Source organism: Pogona vitticeps, chromosome 1 (assembly GCF_051106095.1).
Source record: "Pogona vitticeps strain Pit_001003342236 chromosome 1, PviZW2.1, whole genome shotgun sequence".
NCBI lineage: Eukaryota > Metazoa > Chordata > Lepidosauria > Squamata > Agamidae > Pogona > Pogona vitticeps.
The window spans coordinates 176,469,128-176,493,319 of NC_135783.1; the positions used below are offsets into that span (position 1 = coordinate 176,469,128).

Consider the following 24,192-nt stretch of genomic DNA (forward strand, 5'->3'; position numbering starts at 1 on the left):
AGGCCATTAAGCTGCACAGAAAATGGCAGTATCCAATGTAGGACAACAGGTGAAAGATAAAGACATAAAAAAGCTGTGAAGTTCAGTGGGTATCTTTGATCACTAACTTGGTACCTAACTTGCTTCACAGGGTAGTGGCAAGGGTAAAATTAATGCAGAGTGGTGTTTGCCACTCCTGAAGGAAAGGCAGGAAAAGACTATATATTTTAATACATACATACATACATACATACATACATACATACATACATACATACATACATACATACATACATACATACATACATACATACATACATACATACTATATGTATATACATACATATACATATATTACAACGGTACAGAAGGACAATGGGGAGGGTAAGATGTGACTCTCACTTTATGGGACATCTACTAGTCTGCTAGTATTTCTGAATGTGATACCTTACATCACTATTCAGTATTTAAGCATTAAGAGACATAAACCAGAACTAGAGATTGGCATGACTCTGGCTGCTCTGCTCTGGTTGCCCATCCGTTTCTGTGTTGACTTCAAAGTGCTAATGATCACCTATAAAGCCCTAAACGGTTTGGAACTTCAATGGCAGATCGTCTTCTCCCACCCAGATCTACCCGAATCACCCGACATAGCCAGCAGGGACGGCTGAGGGGGTCTGACACCGAGGGAGGCCCAGAAGGAAAAAAACAAGAAACCGGGCCTTCTCGGCGGTGGCTCCTCGGCTGTGGAACACCCTCCCTACCGAAATTCGGCTGGCACCCTTGCTGGGTGTTTTCAAAAGCCAGCTGAAAACTTGGCTATTCAAGCAGGCCTTCCCTTCAGTCAATTAAGTGATTCTTATTTCTTTTTCTTTTGATTCATGCCATCTTGGGACTATTTGCTTCAAATCAATTGTTAAAATTGTAATTCTATGATTTTATATTTTATATCATTCTGTTTTTATCTATGTAAAACTGTATATTTTAAATTGTTTTTATCTTGTATGTTGTGAGCCGCCCAGAGTAGACTATGTCTAGATGGGTGGCATATAAATGCAATAAATAAATGAATGAATGAATGAATGAATGAATGAATGAATGAATGAATGAATAAATAAATAAATAAATAAATAAATAAATAAATAAATAAATAAATAAATAAATAAATAAATAAATAAATAAAATGACTCTAACAACAGAGCAGAACATTTGTCAAAAATCACTGGTTCATTGATGTGGGTTGGCTCGAGTTTATCCAAGCCAGAGAACTCAAACTGCCCCAAACCAGAACTCATTCAGTGATTTCCTGAACTTCCTGATTTGTTGCCCCCCCCTTTCCGTTGCCTACCTCCCTGGTCCTGCAGCTGCGCCTACCACCACCATCTTTGGAGACAGCAAGCCGGCTTCCCTTCTGGGAGCCGGGCCTGCCATCTCTGTGCATGTTCTTGCCCATAGGCGGGGTGCATGTGCAGAGGCAGCTGGCCAGGACCCAGCCAAGGTGCTTCTCAAAAAACAAAACAACCCCCCCCCCAAAAGCTGCCTCAACTGAGGCTGTCTAAAAAAAAAATAGTTATTGTTTTTTAAGTAGCAAGAGGTGGGTGCATGCGCAGAAGAAGCTGACCATGAGCTGGAGGGACTGCCTTTAAAAAAAGAAACAAAGAAAAAAGCCTGGCTGCTTCAACTGAGAGGTGGGCTCAGCAGAGGTTGCCACACTTTTTTTTAATAGACAGCTACAGGGCTATCTAAATAATGATGATGATGATGATGATGATGATGATGATGTTGCATTTTTTGAGAAGCAACCCATTGCCTCTGTGCATGCGCCTGCCTCTCAGCTTATAGGCAGGCACATACCCAGAGACGACAGGCCGGACTCCAGGAAGGGAAGCTGAGCCACTGTTTTCAACGATAGTGGGAGGGGCAGGACCAGGTAGGGAGGTGACAGGGGCAGTGGGAAGGGGGCAGGGAAGGCAGATTGGTTTTATAAAGCGTTTTTAGTGGCTGTCTAAAAAACATATAGGACCAACAAGCCGATTCATAGTTCATTGGGGAAAAGATCAGAAATTTGTGGTTCGTGGTTTGTGGATTTCAACGAACCACGAACCAAGAGGAACCACCATTTCCCTGATTGATGCCAATCTTTAGCCAGAACATAACTCATAGCTTCATCTCCAGCTTTTCACAGCACTGTATAAACCAGAGATTGTCACCACTAATTTCAAGCAGGCTTGCTCTTGTTCAAGGAAGTGCTGGAAATAAACTGAAAAAGCCCCACCTCTCACAATACAGCTACTGTACGTGCAAATAGAATGGGACCATTGGATCCTGGTCATGGGCTCTAATTTGATTTAATACTTCTTAGATCAACATAATTTTTTGGTGGCAAAAGGAAGGCAATGGAGACTCTCCATCGTGTGTTTTGCTCTCCTGCTGGCTGATGCAAACAGGTCATGCTATAAGTGGGCAACAGCCTTGAAATCTCTAAGGCTTCTGTATGTGACATTGATGTCAACAGTTGAAAGAATGTCAATCCCACAATGAAACCAAAATATTGTTTTGCAGTTGTGCATCGAAATATCTGAGTATTCAGAATATTCTCAGTAAACTGTTTGGAAGTGCCTAAACAGGAGGAAGATGTAAACCTTCTGTGGTTATTCTTTTTATTTATCTTTGTTCTGTGTAGGGACCTGACCATTGCACCAAATGTTTCCATTTTAAAGATGGCCCCAATTGTGTGGAAAAGTGTCCTGATGGGGTACAAGGCACAAACAGCTTCATTTTCAAATATGCTGATGAGGACCGTGAATGTCACTCTTGTCATCCAAACTGTACCCAAGGGTAAGCTTGCATCATTTAACTAAATGGTATTTACTTGGAAAATGTATGTTTGCCTGTCTGCTTCAATTTTCGCCCTGATTTTCTTTTCTTTGAATGTTTTACCATTGGTAATAAGTAATACCAATAGGTCTTTGCAAGTCAGTATACAACACAGGCTATCGGTGCAATCCTATTTTTGGACTGGAGTGACACTTCCAAAGCCTTGAAAGTCTGTAGCACTTCACAACTGCATCATCAATACCCCCCTAACTTTTCCTTGTCTTCTTTTTTGGAACAATTTTTTTCCTTCCATTGAAATGAATGGGAAGCAATGACTACACACCAGCTGCCAGAGTCTTATTGAGTGCCACCTGGTTTGGTGGCTTCTCTAGCAGCTGGGGCAACTTTGGGTCAATTTAATCAAATTCTCACTGCTTAGAACATTAAAAAACACACACACACATGTCCCTTTTACCCTTTCATCATTGAAGCGCCAGTGTTGGAGGGCAAAGGGCCGTAGAAGTAGTGAGAAGAGGGAGCTATGGCCAGAACCTCTCCCCTAACATTGGAGTTCTGTCATCCCTCTGAGGGGAAGATCCAGATGATCCCATGGCCAGCAAAAATCCCCCAGAGACCACAGGAATTTGGCCCAAATCAAGTGCTTTGAAATCTATTTGATGTTACTACTTGAGATCTTACTTAAGTCTCTTCCACTGAAAACAGTGCAGTTTAAAAGTACTTCATTTGTTTGGGTTGTACCATAACATGAGAAAACTCTGTGAGTGTGTATTTATAAATATGTATAATTCTCTGTGTGGCTGCATGTGTGTATGTGTGCATATACATGGTGCTTCCTTTCAAAACTGTTGGTTTTAAAGAGTTATATGGGCTGAAGCCCATATCCTTGTTTACGTTACCCTATAAAGCATTGTGTATTTTGATGGTGCTAGTTAAGTGATACTTGGAGATACAACAAACGGAAGTTGTCAGTTTTCATTTCAATGTCTCTGACCTTTTAAATGATATAAAACTGTATAAGTATGATGTTTTTCGTTGAAGTAGCTGTTCATGCACTATTTCTTCTTCTTCATTAAGCCACAGGAATCCAGATATTAATTTAATAAAGTCAAAAATCATTTATCTGGTGAAAAATATCCCTATCTGTTTCTGGAAGACAACATAATCTTCTAAGGTTTTGCTTTTCGGCATCTGTGTTTCCGTTTCCATTCCAGTTATTATGTTGCAGTGACTCGTGGTTAACACTTTCCCTCTAAACCTATTAACATGGCTCTTGTTTTCGGTGAATGTCCCTTGTGATGGTGCATATTTGTGCGGAAGCATACGCAATAGTTCTTAACAAGGAAACTGGCGCAGATACAGAATCTCATTCATATTTATTTAAGAGCCCTTTCTTTAGTTCTGTGTCCCGTGTTTTGGCATTAATGTTCACAGAGCAGATGTCATCAAACACTGTCTTTAAAAAAAGAGCACCCATTATTTCCAGAAGACTTCAATTAAATACTTTCACTGTATAATGCTGATGGTTGAAGAACTGGATCAGTTCATGAGATTATTTGTGTGTGTGTGAACTATTTTTTTTTTTAAATTTAGTTCAGACTACCTGAGTTTGCTCATTGACCCATATCCCACTGTGCAGGTGTGCTGATCTTTCATCCTCCATTGGCCAAGGTAGCATCTTGGTTAGCCAGAAGGCAGCATAGTCACCTGCAGAGCACTACCATTAAGAGTGACTACTGTATACAGGGCTCACTCAGTGCCATGCTCAGTTATTTTGTTTGGTTTGGCTTGACTTGGTTCAAACTAAGGCACCACATTTTTCCTTGGCAACACCTGAAATTAATAAGAATTAAGATACCTTCCAGACTCTGACTGTCAAGAATTCTGATGAAGGTTGGGAGGGTTATATAGCTCTGTGCTGATTTCCTCTATCAACTGTGCTTCCCTTATTTCTCAGCATCAGTGTGTTTTTTTTCTTGTTGTCCCGGGGTGGGTAGGTTCATCTGCTCTTTTTTCTTATGACCACAAGACCTGATTAGACCAATCAGCCCCTAGAGAACCCCCATCTGCATCTTTGTGAACCTCTGTCAGGTGGTTCCACTTTTTTGGTCCATGTAGGTGCTGTCTAGTTTATTACCCAGCATGTGCAATCACTGGGAATGAACTAAACTGAGCTTTGCAGTTGTCAATGCCTCGTTCTGGTGTCAATTTCAAGTATCAGGAAGCAGCTAAATAAGCAAGGTACTTCAGGATACAGAATACCCTCTGTGGAGGGGCAGGGTCAATGAAATTATTATTATTTTTCTCTGCTAGACCAGTAGGGTTGAGTCATGGCAACGGGGGGGGGGGGACCTCAAATTGGGACTGCAATTCCCAGAAGCCTTCACCACTTGAAGTGCTGGCCAGGATTTCTGGGAGTTGCAGTCCATCTGGGGACGCAGGTTTGAGAACCACTGTGCTAGACCATTGCTGATACACTGAATCACTTAGAAAAAACTGATTAAAATTATTTTCCTTTGCCTTTGTGTGAAGTGCTGAGTGAAGCTACAGCTGCAGGCAAACTGGTGATCACCACTACACACAAGGCAAAGAAAATATGTTTTTTAAAATTTAATTTAATCTAGGTAATTCAACACATCAGCAGTGTTTAGCAAAATCAAAAGAATGAAAAGGAATATAAATACTTCACCAATTATACATCCCAGAATTATATACAATTAAGCCATGGCAGTTAAGGTGATGTGAAACTCCTAAACTGTGAAGTGCAGCCATAATCTATGACTCCCTACAGTGTTTCCTGCCTGTTTTGGGCACAGTTTTTAGAATTCTCAGCAGGCATATCCCAGCTTACATAGTGGCTTTGTTTCATACAATGAGTGTAATGTATAGTCAGGCTCTAAATCAGTACATTTCCCAGTGTCAGTGTTTACCATGTAGAATACAGCCTCTCACATAATCATAAAGAAACCTGGCACTCTAGCCACTTAAGGAATGTGAACTGTGAACGTTTAATATGGGCCACTTATGCTAAAGACCGTTACTCTGAAACAAGGCAGTTGGGCTGTGTGTCCAACTAAAAGAAAGAGATAAACAAGAAACAAACAGCAAAATCTGCATCCTGTAAAAGAATCATTCGCAAGAGGCTTTTATTGTTTTGCAGCTAAAATTAAACCAGTAAATTATTCAATAAAAATGTTGATGTCAACAGCTGTTGCCATTCAAAATGAGACCTTTTGCTGGTTTTGCAAATCTAATTACAACAGAGCCATTAGGGAAATGAAACTAAGATCACAAAGACGTTGCCAGGATCGGTTGCAGAGGCTTCTTCCATTTGGCTCATCAGAAATATGAGTTATATAATAAGAAAAGTGACAGTAGTACTATTGAGGAGAAATAACAAAGAGGCAGAGAAGGGGGAAGTTTTTCTAATGGAATCTCTAATGGAATTGATGGGCAGTGTTTGTGTAACTCCAGTGAAGTGCTCAGTTTTAAGGGAAGAGAATTCCATGCCACCATTTTCTCCATCCAATTACAGAGGTAAGTTCCCCAAATTGACCCTGCGTGTGTTCCTTTGCAACAGTCAGGTATGCCGAAGTCTAGGTGGTTAAGCTTTTCTCCTCTTTTCATCTCCATGCTGGACCAGAATATTTGATAAATTTCATCATGTCAGCCTGTTATTAAACAGAGGAACAGGTTCAGTAAAAAATAAAAAATAAAAAGCCCAAATCCAATGGTGAGTTTGAATCCGATTCTTCTGATTAGGGAGATAAAAAAGAAAAAATGCCCTGGGCTAAGGTAGTATTTTTCAATATGTTGTGTCATGATTTATTTATTTTTGCTGGAACTTCTGGAGTCTAGGGAGAATGGGATGAATATAAATGGCAGCCTACACGTAAGAGAGTGTATGGAACCAGTGTCCTAGTATTGCTGCTTTTAGAACAGAGATCTTTGTTTCACCTTTCTAACAAACGTCTTTTGGTACATTTTTTGGGGATTTGCCAAGGGATGGAAAATGCCAATAAAATCTTACAGAATTTCCTCTCCTACCCATCTACTCTAACACTCCCAACAAAATTGCGGTGTAGGGCATATTAGTTACCTTCAGTTTAATCAAAATGTGATTACTGATAACCCTCCAATCTTTGTATCATTCAATGTGGAGCTTGTTCTTTTCCCAAACAGCTAGAATAAGATGCAGATGAAGAGAAGAAGCTTAATGGGACATGGGAAGCTCAGTAGGAAAATGTGTCTGTATTTACAGCTTTGTGGGTGTAAACAATAGAAAAAAACCCAGAAACAATACTAAACAATAGAAACCTAACAAAGTACCCCTTAGTGTCTTCCCACATATTTCTATAAATATTGTTCCCGATTTAAAATATATTTCTGTTAAACTATGAGTGGTCATCATGAGTGCTTCAGATGTCTGGATTTTGTGTCTCAGCATCCATTTCCATTAGCAGCTGAAATGTGTCTTGGATTATTTCTACAAGTCCATAAATGGCTGTTTGGAGGTAAGTAGCTTAAGGATCGTGATATATTTCCAGAATGGTTCCATGTTGGATCATATTCACCATTTATTTTCTGCATTTTGCCTCCTGAGCTGATGAATGTTATAGGTGGATAGCGGAGAGAATTATCATCAGCTGACCCGGACCAAAGCAAGATGGATGTGTGTGTGTGTGTGTGTGTGTGTGTGTGTGTGTGCATCTCTGTTTATAAAATGGCTAACACATGTTTTCTTTCTCCTTTTCATCTGGATTTGCTGCAGGTGCATAGGCCCGCGCCTTGAGGACTGCATTGGTTTCATGGATAGGTACTTGTTGAGCGCTCGGTCCTCTTGCCATCCTTCTTATGTTCCATGTGTGGGCAAAGGATCCTGTGTCTGCATGGCCCCCCCGTGAATGGCGAATGACATTTTCTGTTCTGTAATTGCCTGCAGGTGTAGAGGCCCCACTAGTCATGACTGCATTTACTATCCGTGGACACGCCAGTCCACTTTACTGCAACAGGCTAGGTAACATCCGCCATCCCTGCTTGTGGTTTTCTTTTGCCCTTCCTCATATGACGCTGGACAAGAGACCTCCCTACTAACCAGTTTGGTCAATAGGAAACCTGATGAGTCTGCCCACAGTATACTTCTTGCCTGCAGCACTGTGGCACAAACTGTTCAGAACATTTAGGCCCAGTGAGTGAAACAAAACAAAACACACACCACAAAATACAGGACTGACACTCCATGCAATGGATGTATCAGGAGATGCCTTTGCATCTGAGCTGGGAAAGAGAGCATGGACTCACCATTGACTGACAAACAAAGAACTCTGTAGCTCGGTGAGGATCTCTAAGATGATTATCAAGTCTCACCCGAAGGCACAGTTTCTGGGATTCCTGGGAGGAGAAAGATGGCTGTCCCAGCGAAAAATGCATATACTTGTAGCGTAAACATTTTGCAGTTTTCAAAGGCAAATACTGTAAAATTGAGTTGATCTTTTCTAATTGATGGCAGTTAAAGCCAATTTTCTTTTATTCTGAAAGGTATATGCAGTGTTCCCTAATGATGCGTATCTAGACATTCAAACTGGTTAATAGGGTCTCCTGGTCCAAACATTCTTTTCTAGCCTAAAACTTGAGTGTTCAGCTTTCTTTTCCTTTAAGTCACTCTCATCTCATAAAATCTTGAAACTACTTCTCTACAGCTTGTCTTTTAAAAAGACAGTAATATAAAGCTCTAGCTGAGATTTGTATTTCTGAAAATCTTTCTGTGTTTTCAGTTTATTTTTTGAGTTAATAATTCTGGAAGTAGTCTTGTTAAAGTAGGTTGACTAATGCTGCCAAAATATATGTTTGACTGAAAACATATACACTAATTCCAGGAACATACAGTGGTGCCTCGCATAACGATTTTAATTGGTTCAAAAAAAATGTTATGTGAAACATTGTTATGTGAAACACCATTTCCCATAGGAATGCATAGGAAACCGGTTAATCCATTCCAATAGGCACGGATTGCCATCCTTAAGCGAAAAAACCCATGGGAAACATTGTTAAACGATACAATGTTTGCTCCATTGGAATGTATTGAAGCTGACTCAATGCATTTCAATGGCTTTGCGAAGTCAATTTTTGCAAATTTAAGTGTGTCATAAAAGGGTCAAAATGGTTTTAAATGCTTGGATTAGCTTCTGCACCCTCTAAAATGGATGCAAAAGTTAATTTGGCTTTGATCTGACTTTTCGTTAATTTATGGTGATTTTTTCCCCCCAACTTTTGACAGCTGTCAAAATCTGACAGCTCCATTGGTTCCTATGGGGGAAGAAAAAAATCACAAAAAATTAACGAAGACTCAGCAACTGTTCTAAATGCTTGGATTCGTTAGAGGACCCCCTAAGTCGTGTGCAAACCTGATTTGGCTTTGATCTGACTTTTCGTTAATTTATGGTGATTTATTTTTTGGCCCATAGGAACCAATGGAGCTGTCAGATTTTGATAGCTCCATTGGTTCCTATGGGCCGGAAAAAAAAATTCACCATAAATTAACGAAAAGTCAGATCAAAGCCAAATCAGGTTTGCACATGACTTAGGGGGTCCTCTAACGAATCCAAGCATTTAGAACCATTTTTGACCCTTCTAAGACACTTTTTAAATTGAAAAAAGAAACATCGTTAAGTGAAGCAAGGGACCTAAAATCGCATTCGTTATGCAAAGAATGTCCCAAACTTCACTAAGCGAAAATCGCCCATAGGAAACATCGTTATACGGTGCATATTATTTTCTAAAAAAACATTGTTATGTGAATTCATCGCTAAACGAGGCACTCTTTAAGCGAGGCACCACTGTATTTTAATCCCAAATTTGGATTGTACGTAACTTGCTAGAAATCAGCTGCATGCTACATGGATTTAGATTTTTATTAATGAAATATTTATTTTAGCCTAATAACTATTCCTGTACATAACCAGGAACTTCATTAGATGGTGACTGTATGGACAGGTCAGGCAAAGCAATGGCCTGAATCTTATTGCTAATTTATGCTTACCTAAGGGAAACTGGGTGAATATTGGTGGCTTATTGATTCCATGATGCACCTCTGATAATGTGATTGGGTGCAAGCCCAGCAACACAATTTCCCTCATCCAAGCGTAAATCAGCTGTAGGATTCTGGCCAATATATATGTTTTTAAAAGAGGTGCTCCTTCAACTAGTGAAAGGCATCTATTTGTCATAGCATGTGATTTTTGTCACCCATGTATCTTACTTTTAGTATGTTTTGTTGTCTGATTGGTCATTGAAAGGTAAACACAGGTTTAATTTTCAAGTCTGATAGCTGACAGACATGTTCCCAAGGAAGTCCAATTGTGGGAAGGAAAACTGATTAATATGTATTCCCCTGAATTCCTGGTTTGCCTAGGTTGACTCAAAGGTCCCCACACATCCTGCCCTTCCTCATGCAAATAGATATTATGTTTAAGGTTAGGAAATACAGGAACCAAAGCAGAGCTAAGGCTAGAGGCTGGTTGTGCTTAGACATATAATCCTTTGCAATATGTCAGATTAGACATTTCAGGGCTTGCCTCTGAGAAAACATATTGAGGATGAGACTATAAAGCTCACAATGGAGTCACAGCAGTTGCAGCTGTCTGTTGCTAGTTACAATTGACACCTTTTGGGTTTCTTGATGGAAGAGTGACATCCCATAAAGTCTCCCTTATATTAGAATTCCAGCATTGTCTGAATCAACCACACATACAAATGCCCATACAGTCCTTTCTGCAGGACTACCAGCAGCTTGTAATCATGTCATAATTACACACAAAGGCAAACCAACACATAGATTCGGTGTATGCCACAGACATGCACAACCTCCTAATTGCCTGAGCCTTTAGCAACACAAGGAGCCAGATGTGATTCGGCTCTTGCCAGTGGAGAATTCCCTAGCCCAGGGCAATTGGCACAAAATGAGATCATAGTCTCTAAAACCAGCCTAGGAAGCACATGCCAAGAAGAACAGGAGACAGCATAGATGTGGTGCCAGGCTTCATTGGCAACTCTTCTGTGAGTTGGCAGATGGGTTGCAGCCTCCTCACTGGTGACACCTGCCCAACCTAGCTGTCCAAAGATTTTGCATTGTACATAGGGTGGCTTCGGAGCAATCAGTTTTAATTGTATTGCGAAACAGCTATATTACCACTTGTTCCCTGAAAAAATGAGAAAAGAAATAAAATTGAGCTGTATAAGCAATGCATAGCACTGTAGACTGGGATTTTCAAACAGACCAAGTTTCAGCACTTAAAGCTCCATCGCTTAATCTCCTACACCTCTTTCTAAAGGAAATATCTGCACTTCACTAATGACCTCATGGATAATGAATTTATTCTTTGAATAAAGAATAAGTACTTTGAATTTATTCTTTGAATTCAAAGTACTTCTCGGAACTGGTCTCCGCTCCAGAATTAGGAAAAAAATGCATAGAAATGCATCTGGTTTTTTTTGGGGGGGGGAAATTGAATGACATTAAAATGTATTTGGAAAAATAATCGGCTTGGGGTTTCAGTCTGAACCATAGAGGAGCTTGCCACTGTCTCCCAGCTACAGGGTTGAGTACTTTGGTCAACTTCTTCAAAGTTCAGACTAAAATCTGGAGCAGATTCACCATCCTTGCAAAACTAGAGTCTTTAGCCACCCTTGCTATGGGAAAAGCATGGAATTAGGGGGAAATAACAATGTAAAACTCTAGTTGCTGCAGTGCTTACTGGACGTCATAGTTTTTTGGGAGGCAAACTCTGTGGACCTCTAAGGGCAAGGTGAAAGTACAATACCCTGAAGAATTGCAGTGCTTCCTTCCAGGAAGCATTGCAGTAGGGAATAAGGCCTAGAAGGTAGCCTCTGGGGTACTCCTTGCTCCAGTTGAGGGAAATATATGTACTGCAGGCATTGATCTGTGGACTGGAGAATTATTGGAGAGTTTTGGGAATAGCAGTCCAAAAAAAATCTGAATGGCAGAGGGACAAAGGACAAGAAAACAGGCTGCACTCTGGTGTCAGTTCCTACTTAAAATGGTTGGCTACAAAATAACCAGGTACCACAGATATAATGGTGGCACCAGTTCTTTAGACCAGAGGTTGTCAACCCCCAGTCCGTGGCCCCGTGCCGGTCTGTGGCCTGAGCCGGACCGGGCTGCAGAGACAGACCTTCCCCCCGCGTGCACTCCTCTCCCCACAGCTGCTTTGCATACACACACGCATGCCAGCACTGGCATGAGCACTCCCCCACCCCTTCACACATGTGCCCCAGTCTCTGAGTGCCCACACAAGGGCATGCAGGCACTCCTGCACATACGTGAAGGGGTGGAGAAAGCTCATGCTGGCACTGGTACACGCGCACACAGTCCCCCACCACTTTGTGCATGTGCACGAGAGCTCCTGAGAGCAGGGGGGTGCCCTGCCTTCCTCAGAGGCTCAGCTGGTCCACGGTCCCATAAAGGTTGGGGACCGCTGCTTTAGACAACTACATCTACCAGCTGTTATTCAAGCATCTGCTTTTGCATTGTTCAGCCTAAAGTGGGGAGTGAGGGCTGAAAAGGTGAGGTCAGCCATAACAACTGGCAGAATGTCTGGAAGTTGAGTCATGACAACTGGACTTCTTTCTTTTTAGGTTGAAATGTTTCGCTAGTCATCCAAATACAGTCGTGCCCCGCTTAACGATTACCCTGCATTACAACAAATATGCTTCATGACGATGTTTTTGCAATCGCAATTGCGATCACAAAACGATGGTCTAAATGGGTTTTTTTTGCTTTGCGAAGATTGGTTCCCTGCTTCGGGAACCGATTCTTCGCATTACGATGATCAAAACAGCTGATGGTTAGATTTTCGAAATGGCCACTGGGTGCTCAAAATGGCTCCCCGCTGTGCTTAGGGATGGATTCCTCACTATACAGGCACTGAAAATGGCCGCCGTATGGAGGATCTTTGCTGGACGGTGAGTTTTTAGCCCATTGGAATGCATTAACCGGGTTTTAATGTGTTTCAATGGGTTTTTAAATTTCGCTTTACCACCTTTTCGCTCTACAGCGATTTCACTGGAACGAATTAACATCATTAAGCAAGGCACCACTGTAGCTTCTTCAGTCTGAGGGGAGTTGGTAGACCTCTATGTTGGTTTCACTTCCCCCTGGTCTAAATAGGTTCATTAATGGACAAAGGACAGAGTAAGTGAAAATCCCACCTCTGAAACCCTTCTCTACCCATTGTCAATGGGATTTTCACTCACACACACCCTTTGTCCATCTGACAAGCCTATTCAGACCAGGCGGAAGTGAAACCTACATTGAGGATATATCAGGGGTCTCTTGCCAACTCTCCTCAGACTGAAGAAGCTACTTGGACGAAATACTTCGATCTAATAAGAAAGAAGTCTAGTTACCATGACTCAACTTCCAGATAACCTCATCTGAATGACTGAGAATCTTCACAGATAACTGGCAGAGTGGTAACTTGTCCCTGGAGGAAAGAATATAAATGGGACATTGAAAGAAAGAAGTGGGCCAGGATGCCACAGCCAAACACTACTGTTTCTTGGCAAAACAAAACAAAACAAAAACCCAATTTCTCTCCCTAGTCATGTCATCTTCTGGTTGCTGCACAATGGTGGAGGGCGGGGTTTCACTTCATTAGGGCTTATTTTTGGGGTAGGGCTTATATTACGAGCATCCTGAAAAATCATACTAGGGCTTATTTTCAGGTTAGGTCTTATTTTCAGGAAAACAGGGTACCAATACAAATCATGTTAATGATCCATCTAGCTCAATGGCTCTCAGACATTGGCCACAGATATTGCTGGACTTCAGTTCCCCGAAGCCTCAGTTGCCATATGGGGCTTCTCGGAATTGTAGTGTAATGTCTTTTGGGGACTGAGCTCTGAGGGTGACTGGTCTAGCAGGTTGTCTCTCTGCTGACTGGGGGGGGGGTGTTCTGTAGGACCCCAGTGTTTCTCAGTTCTTCTACCTGAGATCTTTTGTTATGGGAAATATCAGGGCTTCTCCTGATATTCCTTTCTGCAGCCTTTGTTCTCCAGCTATTGAGATGTGTCCCAACCCTTTATTTTTATTCAGATCATAAGTAAGTGGTGCCTACCTGCTACTTTGCACTGAGCACCTGGAATTCTCTTGTTTATTTCTTTGTTTCTGTTTTTATGGTGCACTAAAATAAGACACCTTGAGCCAGAAATGTAGCAAATGGCATGTGGGGCAATATTCAAAACCAAGGGGGCCCAGCTTGCAGTTCATGATCATATCCCAGGAAAATATTGCTAGCATATCAACTTTGCCAGTAAACATTCAAGGTGTAATTAAGAGCAAAAGAATCCTGTAAACCAAAGGGAACAATTTTCTGCTTTCCTGGTAGATGAACAATCATAATACGGCAGATGTAATCAGCATGGGGAAACGGTGTTTTAATATTTCCCTTCTGTAATCTGATGCTTGTATTGATTTACACCCTAAATGAAGGTCCTCCTTACTTTCACATTTCCCCCTTTAACTAAGAGGAGCTAATTAGCTGAGTCCCCCACCCCACAGAGAGATAGTTGCATGAAACAGTGTGTAGATATTAACTCTCTTCATCCTTTTCTTCCAGTTGAACAAAAGCTCATTTCTCCTTTTGACTCATCCCTTCACAAATATCAGGCTTTTCTGTTCTGTTGACTGTGTATGTATACAAAAGCTAATTAACAGCAAATCCTCTGTAAAGCAGTGAAGCCTTTTTTCTGCTTGTGTTTGATACCCCCTTCACAGTATGATTTCATTATAATTTCACAGTAACTCAGCAGTATAGAATACATGATAGGAAAAGGGAAATGTGCCATTAATAAACTCTGAATGTTCCTAGTCAAGTTCATTTTTATAGTCTTGTGTTCTCATGGATTAAAGTTTCCCATATGTTTCAGTTATTTATAGGATAATTATATACACAGACCGATAAGAGTAAAGAGGTGGAAGCAAGAAAAATGTGCCATAAAAATTACTTAAAGTGAGGGAAATCGGATTTATTTGTGAACTTAAACTGAACATTTGTCTTTGGATTGTAATACCTACACCTTTTTTTTAAAAAGAGACCATTGACAAAGAACAGCTTTTTCTGTGTTGTAGCTCAGTAATCCACAAATGCAGTTGGGAGAGACTCTGTAGTATAATGGATGTAAAAGCTGTTATGCAGAAGGCCTAGTATTTTCAAGTCAATGGATTGGACAGTAGTTGTGGCAAAGTTACCAGCCCGAGGACCTCATTTGGAAATAACCTGACATAGTTTAATGCAGCATCCTATATTCTTGTGAGACAGCCCAGTATGGATGACCTGACTTAAAACAGCACCCTATGCGAGGAGGATACATATTCATTTGTTCAAAAAACCTCCAGTTTATGAATGTGGGAGATTGTGCTTCTGTACCCATGATTCAAAAAGCTAGGAAATAACCCAATATTGCTGCAAAATGTCATGCTCACATTGCGAGCAGGGAAAGGGATGTTAAGCTTTACATAGCAAAGGACACCCTGAATGTTGACAACACCGATGGCAGCAAGATGGTCTACAGGATACCCTCTTCTGCTCACTGCCATTCACACTTGTTGAAAAACAGCCCTGATAATTGCTTTGGGTTTGAATGAGAAGTTGCTAAGTGATGAAAAAAGGAGTCAGCGTCTGGGATTTTCCTTTCCATTGTGTCACTTTGTGATGGTAGTGGTGCTGGGGGACTTCTATCTTGACTATGGAGTGCCCCAGGGTTTCATGATTCACCATATTATTTCACATATATATGAAAAACCTGAAAGAGGCTGTCCAGAATTTTATGGTCTGGTACCACCAGCGCTGATGACACCCAACTCCACCTCCTTTTTAAGACCTTCCAGGAGGTCCTTAACCACTTCTCACCCAAACACAAAGCAATTATCAGGGCTGTTTTTCAACTAGTGTGAATAATAGTGAGCAGAAGAGGGTATTCTGTAGACCATCTTGACTACTACCATTGATGTTGTCAACATTCAGGCTGCCTGTTGATATGTAAAGCATGGCATCCTTTTTCCTGCTGGCAACATAGGCACAATATTTTGTAGCAATACAGACACTTCTCACTTAACGATCTGCCTGTTTAACAACCACTTGGATTTACAACCCTTTACGACCCTCGTAAATGCATGCTTGCATCTCATCATGCCCCTTCTCCACAGCACGCAATTTATTACTCTTGTATACAGTATTATTGCTCCTTACTTATTGACCAATTGACTTAATAACCTAGTTGTACAAACGGAACTTGGTCATTAAATGAGGAGTGCCTTTATTGGGCCATTTCCTAGCTTTTTGAATTGTGGGTACAGAAGCACAATATCCCACATTAATAAACCGGAGGTTTTCTGAACAATTGCATTTTCTGGCTTTTTGAAGTGGGAGTTTAAGTATGCATATGTTACCAACAAATCCAGTTTGGAGTTTCTCTCATATAGAGTTACTCTGTAGTTTCCAGAAGAAGAGCATATGATCTGTACTATGGTTATTGGCAGAAGGCAGAAGAGAGAACTGCTTGGATGTGGCTATACTCTCTCTGTGCCAAAATATTTTGAAGGGCTCTTTTGGACTTAATAAAATGGTGAAGCAAAGATGTGTGTAGGTACAACACAGTGTCTCTCTGTACCTCTTGTTCCATTTTGGTTTTTTTCTGGTCTGTAAGTCAAATCTCAGTCTGCAAGTCAAACCTAAATTTTGCGGCCAGAGAAGTCTGTAACTCAAAAAGTCTGTAAGTCAAGCCGTCTGTAAGTCAAGGGTCCACTGTATTCCAATAGATGTAGACTGCCTCTTGACCTATATGCACTGCAAAGCCAGGCACTGAATACCCACAATTTCTGTGGTGTAATCTGTAGGTGGAAATAAGATCTATGATCTGGCATTGGTTTAGGGAGGATAACATCTAAAAAGCATATGAAATCACGTGAACCTGTAAACTTACGAATAAACTGGGTGAATTTAGTCATGAGTAAACTGGGTTTACTCATGATCTTGAGATCACAATGATCTTGTGATCTCAGGATCATTGCTTACAATGATCTTGAGATCATTTGAAGCCACAAATAAAAAAAAAACAGTAATTTCACAGGTTAAATGAATGAGCTGCTGTATATTATCTATTTTTTAAAATAGCTTTTAAAATATTTCCACAGGGAGAAGCTAAGAATGTTGACCAAGAAGGACTTTAATGTTTTCTTTCACATTTCACATTCATTCAAATGTTTACTTATGCCCTGTGGGCTGACTGGAGTCACATTCTGATTGGCCAGAATGCTATACAAATAATTCCTTTGGAATTCTCAGAAATTATTTTAAAAAGGAGTGATTTGAGAAGTTTTAAGACTTAAAAAGCAGTAATTAAAGGGTCTGAATTAGAGCCAGGAATGACCAAATTCCTGTGGATGAAGAGAAAGAGGTTAAAATGCAGGTTTTTCTCCCCAGGTATCAATTTTTTTTGTATCTATTTTTTCACCTCTCTTCCATTAGCTGCCCAAACAGTCACTTGGTTCTGCACGGGGTAAAACTATTTTTAAAAAAAAACTCACAACGTAAAAACCCTTTGCATAAATGTCCCCTAGAATCCTGTTCACTGTGCTTGCGGAAAATATAAGTGTGTGGCCTCCAACATCCTCAACCCAACTGAGAAGTCCTGCAGACTTTTATGTGTTCAGTACCATGGTTTACACAGGCACTGTAAGCATGGTCATTTGAACACATGCACCTATGCAGACCCTTGCACTGTATATAGAGAGGTCTTGCAGGACTTTTGGGTGGGTTGAAACTGTGAGGGAAAGGTTTTTGTCTGTATCGCCTTTTCAGTCGTACATGCTCTCAGGCTGAATTCCTGAAAAGGCTTTTTCTCTTGCTTTCAGTTGCATCACAAGTACAGATTAAAAAAACATTCAAAATATCTATGCTATTGCTGCAATTTAATTGAAGTATTTTAAACCTTATCCATTTTAAAAGAAATATTTCCACACGTGTCGGTCATTCTACACACACCACTGGAGCTGCTTCCCATATGAGTAAAGGTTATGATGATTCAAATCCATGTTGTATTTATCCTGTCTGAGGTACTTTCCCTCGGGCACTCTGTTTTCTATTGGGCTTCTCAGAGAGCAATCTCAGCCTGGAAAAGAGAATTGCAGAGGAAGAGAATTGTAGAGGCTTTCAGGATGTCAGGGAAGCTTTTACAAGCGCTGTTCTGTCCATGGGTACCATGTTAGAAACTTCATTGCTCATTTATCAGTTAGAATTCCATTGAAACATATGTTTGGAACAGGTCCAGTTAATATGGTAAAGTTAACCCAACTAGCCCAGCATGTAACAACAGCACCTGGAAAGTTTTATTTTCCATTTGCCCAAATAGAATGTGTGTGTTTTGCTGCCATGCCTTCCCACCGCACAATCTGTGAAGGCCTTCACATCATTAAGTGGAAGCAAAGCTCGGTGACCACAGAGACCATTATGCTGGCTCAGGGTGAATTCTTTCCAAATCGTAATGTAGATTCTCCCCCCCCCTTTTTTTGCCTCTTTTGTTTAGCACAAATATTTTTTGGCATGGATCTGTACGTGACTTTGTTTACATTACATCTAACTTTATACACTTTCATTATCTGTAATTATAAGCAGCACCTGAAAGAAATGCAATTATTAAGAGGAGAAGAAGCATAAAATCTGCAATTTGGGAACTTTCCCAGATTCTCTAGTGCCTCATTAATAAACAGGGCCCAAAGACCCTCAGTAGATGAAATTATATACTAAGCCTAAATTTCTGCTACTTATGCAGATTCTTCACAAGGAATACCACCTGTTCTGAAGAGCCCCACTGTTTATTAGCCTGAGAAACTAAAGTTATTTTACTAACATAAATATTAGTTTGGACAAAGGACCTGTTTTGCTGTATATCTGGACTTTGTATCAGATACACTGGCAGAGTGACAGTCATCACAAAAGCATGACTCAATATGCCAGCAAGACCAAATACATTGGCTGAAATCCAGCAGTACGTCACAACTGGGATAGGCCCATTGAATCAGTGGAACGTATTTAAGTGTTTTGTCTGATCTGTTGCTTATAATAACAGTATGTAAGTGTTGATTCACCCAATCCCCACTTATTTAATGGGACTACTCGAGTCCTGACGTACTATTGGATTTCAGGTACTGTGTGTGTGTGTGTTCCTGTACCTTTTCAAGTCTGTGGTAGCACTCTGTACCTTGCCAGCTGGGGGCTACCTTTGCAAATGCATACATTGCCATGAGATGGAAGACTGAAGTATTGACTAATAAATGGCCAAGGAAAAATGTTTTCATAGTAATCATTATGGGTTGGGCCACCAATGACTGGCCAGAGGAAATGAAACATTAGCTGATTCTACCTCAGAATATTTATTTAGAATAAAATTACAAAGCATAGGAACAGAGAAAGATGGCGAATTGCACCACGTTTCAGGGCAAAGAAAACTTAAAAAATAGGGTTAGGAGACTATAGGCGGCATGGATTCTTCAGGCCAGGGATACGCATGGATGCAAGGATTACGCCAAATGACATACCACACCTCAAAGTTACCCTGTTTTGCATTATTTAGATTGATCCAGGCCAGGATAGTTGCACCCTGGGTCTGATGTTAGAGGAGACTGCCCTCCTGGATTGTAGCCATTGATGGCTATAAACATCAAGGAATTAACTAATCCCCCTTTAAACCTGCCTAAGTTGGCAGCCACCAGTACATTTTGTTTTAGTGAGTTCCACAGCTTAGCTATAAGCCATGTGAAGAAGCATTTCCCTTTATCTATCCTTACTTTCCCACTTGTAGGTTCAGCGACTGGTCCAAGGTGATCAGAAAGGAAAAAAAAATCTACTTGCCCACCTCCATCACATAACTTTACATCTCTCTGTGGTATCTCCCCTTACTTGCTTTTTGTTTGGAAACTACACAGTTGTCACTGAAACCTTTCCTCAGAGGGGTATTGCTCCAACCCCTCAACCATTTTGGTGTCCCTTCCCCTGAAAGTTTTCCACCTCAAAGTGTGATGACCGAAACAGTATGCAGTTAGAAAAGTATGGTTGCATCATTGATTTACGCAAGGAAAGTAGGATACAAGTTGTTTCCTTTTCTAATTATACTCAATGTAGACGTTTTGTTTACAGCAGCTGCATGGTGGTGATTACATAAGCATTTATCCCACTGCTTGGTCTGCTGTGTGGATAAGCTGGTTCACTCAAGTGCCAGAGCAAACTAGCCCATCCCCAGATTGTTTCCTACCTGCACCTTTCTGGCACCTTGTCAGGAGCTACTATTACTTCGGTACAGAATCACTCTGTTTTGGTTCATCTCCACCATGTATGATCACTGGGATCAAACCAGAGCAAAGCTTGCTGCTTTAATTTTCTCACACAGTTTCAATTTTCCAACATCATTCAGCTTAGTCACATAATAATATTTTGAAAATTAAAAACTTCTTCTTTCCCAATATCAGTAAGTGGCTAAATTTAATGATATTGGGAAATTGAAACTGGAGAGGGCAGAGGGAGAAAGTGTTTGTTTTTTAAAAAAGTAAAGCCTATTAGGGCAGCGCTGATGCACTATACTTGTGGGGGGGATCAAGCCTTCTTGCTGGAAGGTGGATGAAACAGGAAGGGGCAAGTGGGGAGTTTTTGTTTTCTTTTGTTTCTTTTTCAATGGAGACAGGCCAAATGGAGTTGCTTGAGGTATGTATGCCATGTGGATGCAAGGATCACATCAAATAGCATACCAGACCTCTATATAACATTGAGAGACCCTATTTAGCCCGATCTAATCTATTCCAATTGAGCTGCCTAGCCAAGCACTGGGTCACCATTTTCATTAGGCTGTCCCATACAGCCCCAAAGGGAAACACTTCCTTTTCTATGAAATTCATTTTAAACATATAGGTCCACAAAGGAAACTAACAGCGAGGTTTCTCTTTTGCTACATTTTACAAACACTGCTTTTCTTGAAATTACTAATACATGTGGAATCCAGAGAATCAGACGATGGCTAAGTTATAATGGTTTAGAAATTAGATGAACAAAAAGTTAATAAGGGTAAAAAAGTAAAAAAAGTGAAAGAAGGGCTCAGACTGTCTTTAAAAGTCACTGTATTTTAATAGTTAATGCATCTTTTGTAACTCATTGGAATTCTACAGATATAACAGGCAGTGGGTAAGCCTTGCATTAATTTATACCAGATTCTTGACTTTATTTTGCTTCTTTTCTATAATCAAGAGGGATTTGATAATCATGGTATAACTTGTGTAGGGCATTTACACAGACAGAATACTGCTCTTGTAATATAATAGCGATAACTCCCAAAGTAGCATCAAGGCATATCCAGGAATAAATACTGTATACCTTTTTTATTTTGCAGCTACCTTGAATTCTCCTTGATATTTATGAGCCCAGGAGAAGTTTATTCCCTCACACACTTCAGAAAGTTGAGGTTTGCATATTTAGAAGGAGCCTGAGTGCAAGTGTAAATACTGATCCATTCTGGGGCAGTTTAATAGAATACTAATGTATCAAGGTGTCACAAAGACAAATTAAGGTTTATGAAAACTCTGTTGTCAGTAATATGGTGGAGTAGGCCTCTCACATGTCAATCATGGTACAAAAGGCTTTGAAGACACACACCACCCCGAAATACAAACGCAAGGACTGTATGTTCTCACCCCTTCCACCAGATTTAAAACATTACAGTTCTTTTAGACATAACCAGAGATCTTGACACATATTCTCTGTTTTATCTTCCATTCCCCAATACATTTCTGTCGGCTCACTTCGACACACATAGGACCTCAGCAATCCTATAAAGCTCTGAAGAAATAAGTATGGGAAATCGCATAAATATTTGCCTATGTATTGCTAATTTGACCCGCCTGCTGCAGAAATGTATGAATACATGGATACTTAACATGTGAACCAAATATGCATTTTGATTTAGACACTGTTGAATGTACTTTTTAGCCGTTCAAGCAAAGTTTACTTTACTTGAATATTCTTTTTTCATACTCAATAATTGGCGTTCCCCCTGCCCCCAAATGCAAGCAGAGTCTCCTGGGTGGCCTCTAGCTAGTCTGAGTTAAATTTCAGCTTAGGCACGTCTGTCTAGCTAGACCCCCTGAAACCAAAGTCCCTCTGGGGGACTGAGTGGGTATGCTCGGAGTCCAACACAATCCATCCCAGTATGATGTTTATCTGTCCATTCTATGTTTCTGTGATTGCTCTTTCTAGCCTGAGTGTCCTTTCATATTTTAAATCATGATTGAAGATCTTAAAAAAAAAAACAAGTTGAAGAATATAAATTCCAGGGAGATAACAATTCAGACTGTGTACTGTATATGGAAATCTTGTGTTCTAGTTTATTACTGCTAATAAATAAGTGGGAAAGTATAGGCCCTCTAGCTTTGCTGCTCAAAGCCAAAAAAAAACCAGTTGAGGAAAAGCTGCAAGAGGGGAAAAAAAGCATGCAAGGCCAGTGACATCACCCAGTCCCTCCCAGCAAGCTCTGTGATTGGAAAGTGCTGGTGGGATTCCTGCCTGACATTGACACTAGGGTCAGCAGTGTCCAGACCCATTTCTCTCCTTCCCTGTCATGCCATCCTAATGATATTTTGAAACATTTTGAGGATATGCTGCCTTTCTGTCCTACAGTGTCACAATTTCTGTTTAATACGCAAAATAAATACAGGACAAACCCAATGCAGCTTGGTAGAGTGAAACATGCCTACTGCAACCTAACCCAGTTTTCAGGGTATAACAGAAGTTTCATGCAGAGAAAGGTTTGGGCTGGTAGTCAGTTTCAGTTTCAGGACCTTTATTGGCATACAGTGCAAGGGAGTGTGCTGTCTTTTAGCTGAAGACAGGAGGGCCTGGTGTGCTCTGGTCCATGGGGTCACGAAGAGTTAGACACGACTTAACGACTAAACAACAACAACAAGGGAGTGAGATACAGAAAAATGTTAAAAAGCATATATGCCATATGCCAGGGGATACCCAGATGACATTGCTAAGGCTCAATGGTGTGTGGCAGCATAATGTGACGCCTCTGCATGATGGAATGGATATATCTGGCTGTTGTCTGGGTGAGTTCCTTATTCGTACCACTCAACAGGTGCTGGATTTTATCTGGGTTGCCCCAGCCAGAGTGGGGGAAAAGGAAGGGGTTTAAGTATTGCAGGTGGATGTCCTGATACCAAATACAGTAAAACAGCATGTGCTGCAATGATTCAGCCGCTCCCTGGCCACAAGGGCACACTCTCAGCTCTGTGGGTAATCCCCTAAATCTGCCTTGCACCAAGTTGGAAAGTACAACGTTGCACAGGTAGTCACTAAACTGTTTCTACCTGAGGAGGAGAAATAATTCTTCTTCTTCTCTTTATTTCTTTTTTTCTTTTCTTTTCTTTTCGAAAAAATATGATATATGAAAATATGCATCATGTGTATGAAGAGAACAAGCTTAAGTTGAAGCTTCAACTGAGTGTCCAATCTATTGATTTAGCTGTTTTTCTTTCACAGTTAAATTGATCGATATCAGTCCTGGCATATTTTAAATGCAACATTAATTCTTTCAGCAAAACCACATACCAACAAATCCCCTCAAAACCTATGCTCATTCTTATGGCACCTCTTAAGGAAAACAATAAAAACTTCTCCTGAAATCTCATTCACATAAATGTCTGGTGAACTTTTGCGTCTTCTCCAATTTTTGTAACTTCTTCCCTACCCGCTTAATATACCAGTCACCCGGAAAGTCCTGTTGCCTGAACACATTGTATACATTTGCCTTCCACTCATTCCAAGAGACTTTTATCAATGTAGTACTTGCACAGTACCTATGCCTTCCTTACCTTGACTGTGGGGTTAATTATGTCCTCTTATATGGGCAGCTATGACAGGATGATCCTAATTTCCTTATTCCTTCTGGAGCCATACTAGAGCTGAAATGATTTGGTGACCCTTTGGCTTCCTGGTGAGAAGTTTAATTATGAGCGAAGCCACAAAAATTGTAGAAATACTGATGCAAGGAAGACAATTAGACGTGCTCAGATCATAGACACCCACTCAAAAAATGTCCCCAATCCTTAACAAAAGTATCACAGGACACAGCTACAGTAGTAGTAAGCCTCTTTAAGGTTTGCACAATTTTTTTTTTAAAAAAATCTTCCCCCTAAATGTACAAAACCTCCTAGCAATATTCAAAGGCAAACTCGATGTCCAGCTCTGTGGTCCTGGGACTACATCTCAGAGTCTGTAGATAGGAACAGATCTCCATCTTTGTCCTTTAGGAAAGCCA

At 40.6% G+C, this 24,192-nt stretch overlaps 1 protein-coding gene across 4 annotated transcripts in view; it reads left to right on the plus strand.

Annotated features, from left to right (window-relative positions):
* ERBB4 (erb-b2 receptor tyrosine kinase 4) overlaps positions 1–24,192 on the plus strand; it is a 1,032,003-nt gene that overhangs the window by 812,330 nt on the left and 195,481 nt on the right. For 2 of the 4 annotated variants that reach the window (XM_078379181.1, XM_078379170.1), the window contains exons 15-16: positions 2,663–2,817; positions 7,586–7,630. In XM_078379181.1, the coding sequence (XP_078235307.1) occupies positions 2,663–2,817; positions 7,586–7,630 (200 nt within the window). Of the gene's footprint in view, positions 1–2,662; positions 2,818–7,585; positions 7,631–7,756; positions 7,832–24,192 lie in introns of all 4 variants that reach the window. The other 2 variants (XM_072977738.2, XM_020780670.3) reach the window with 1 other exon arrangement.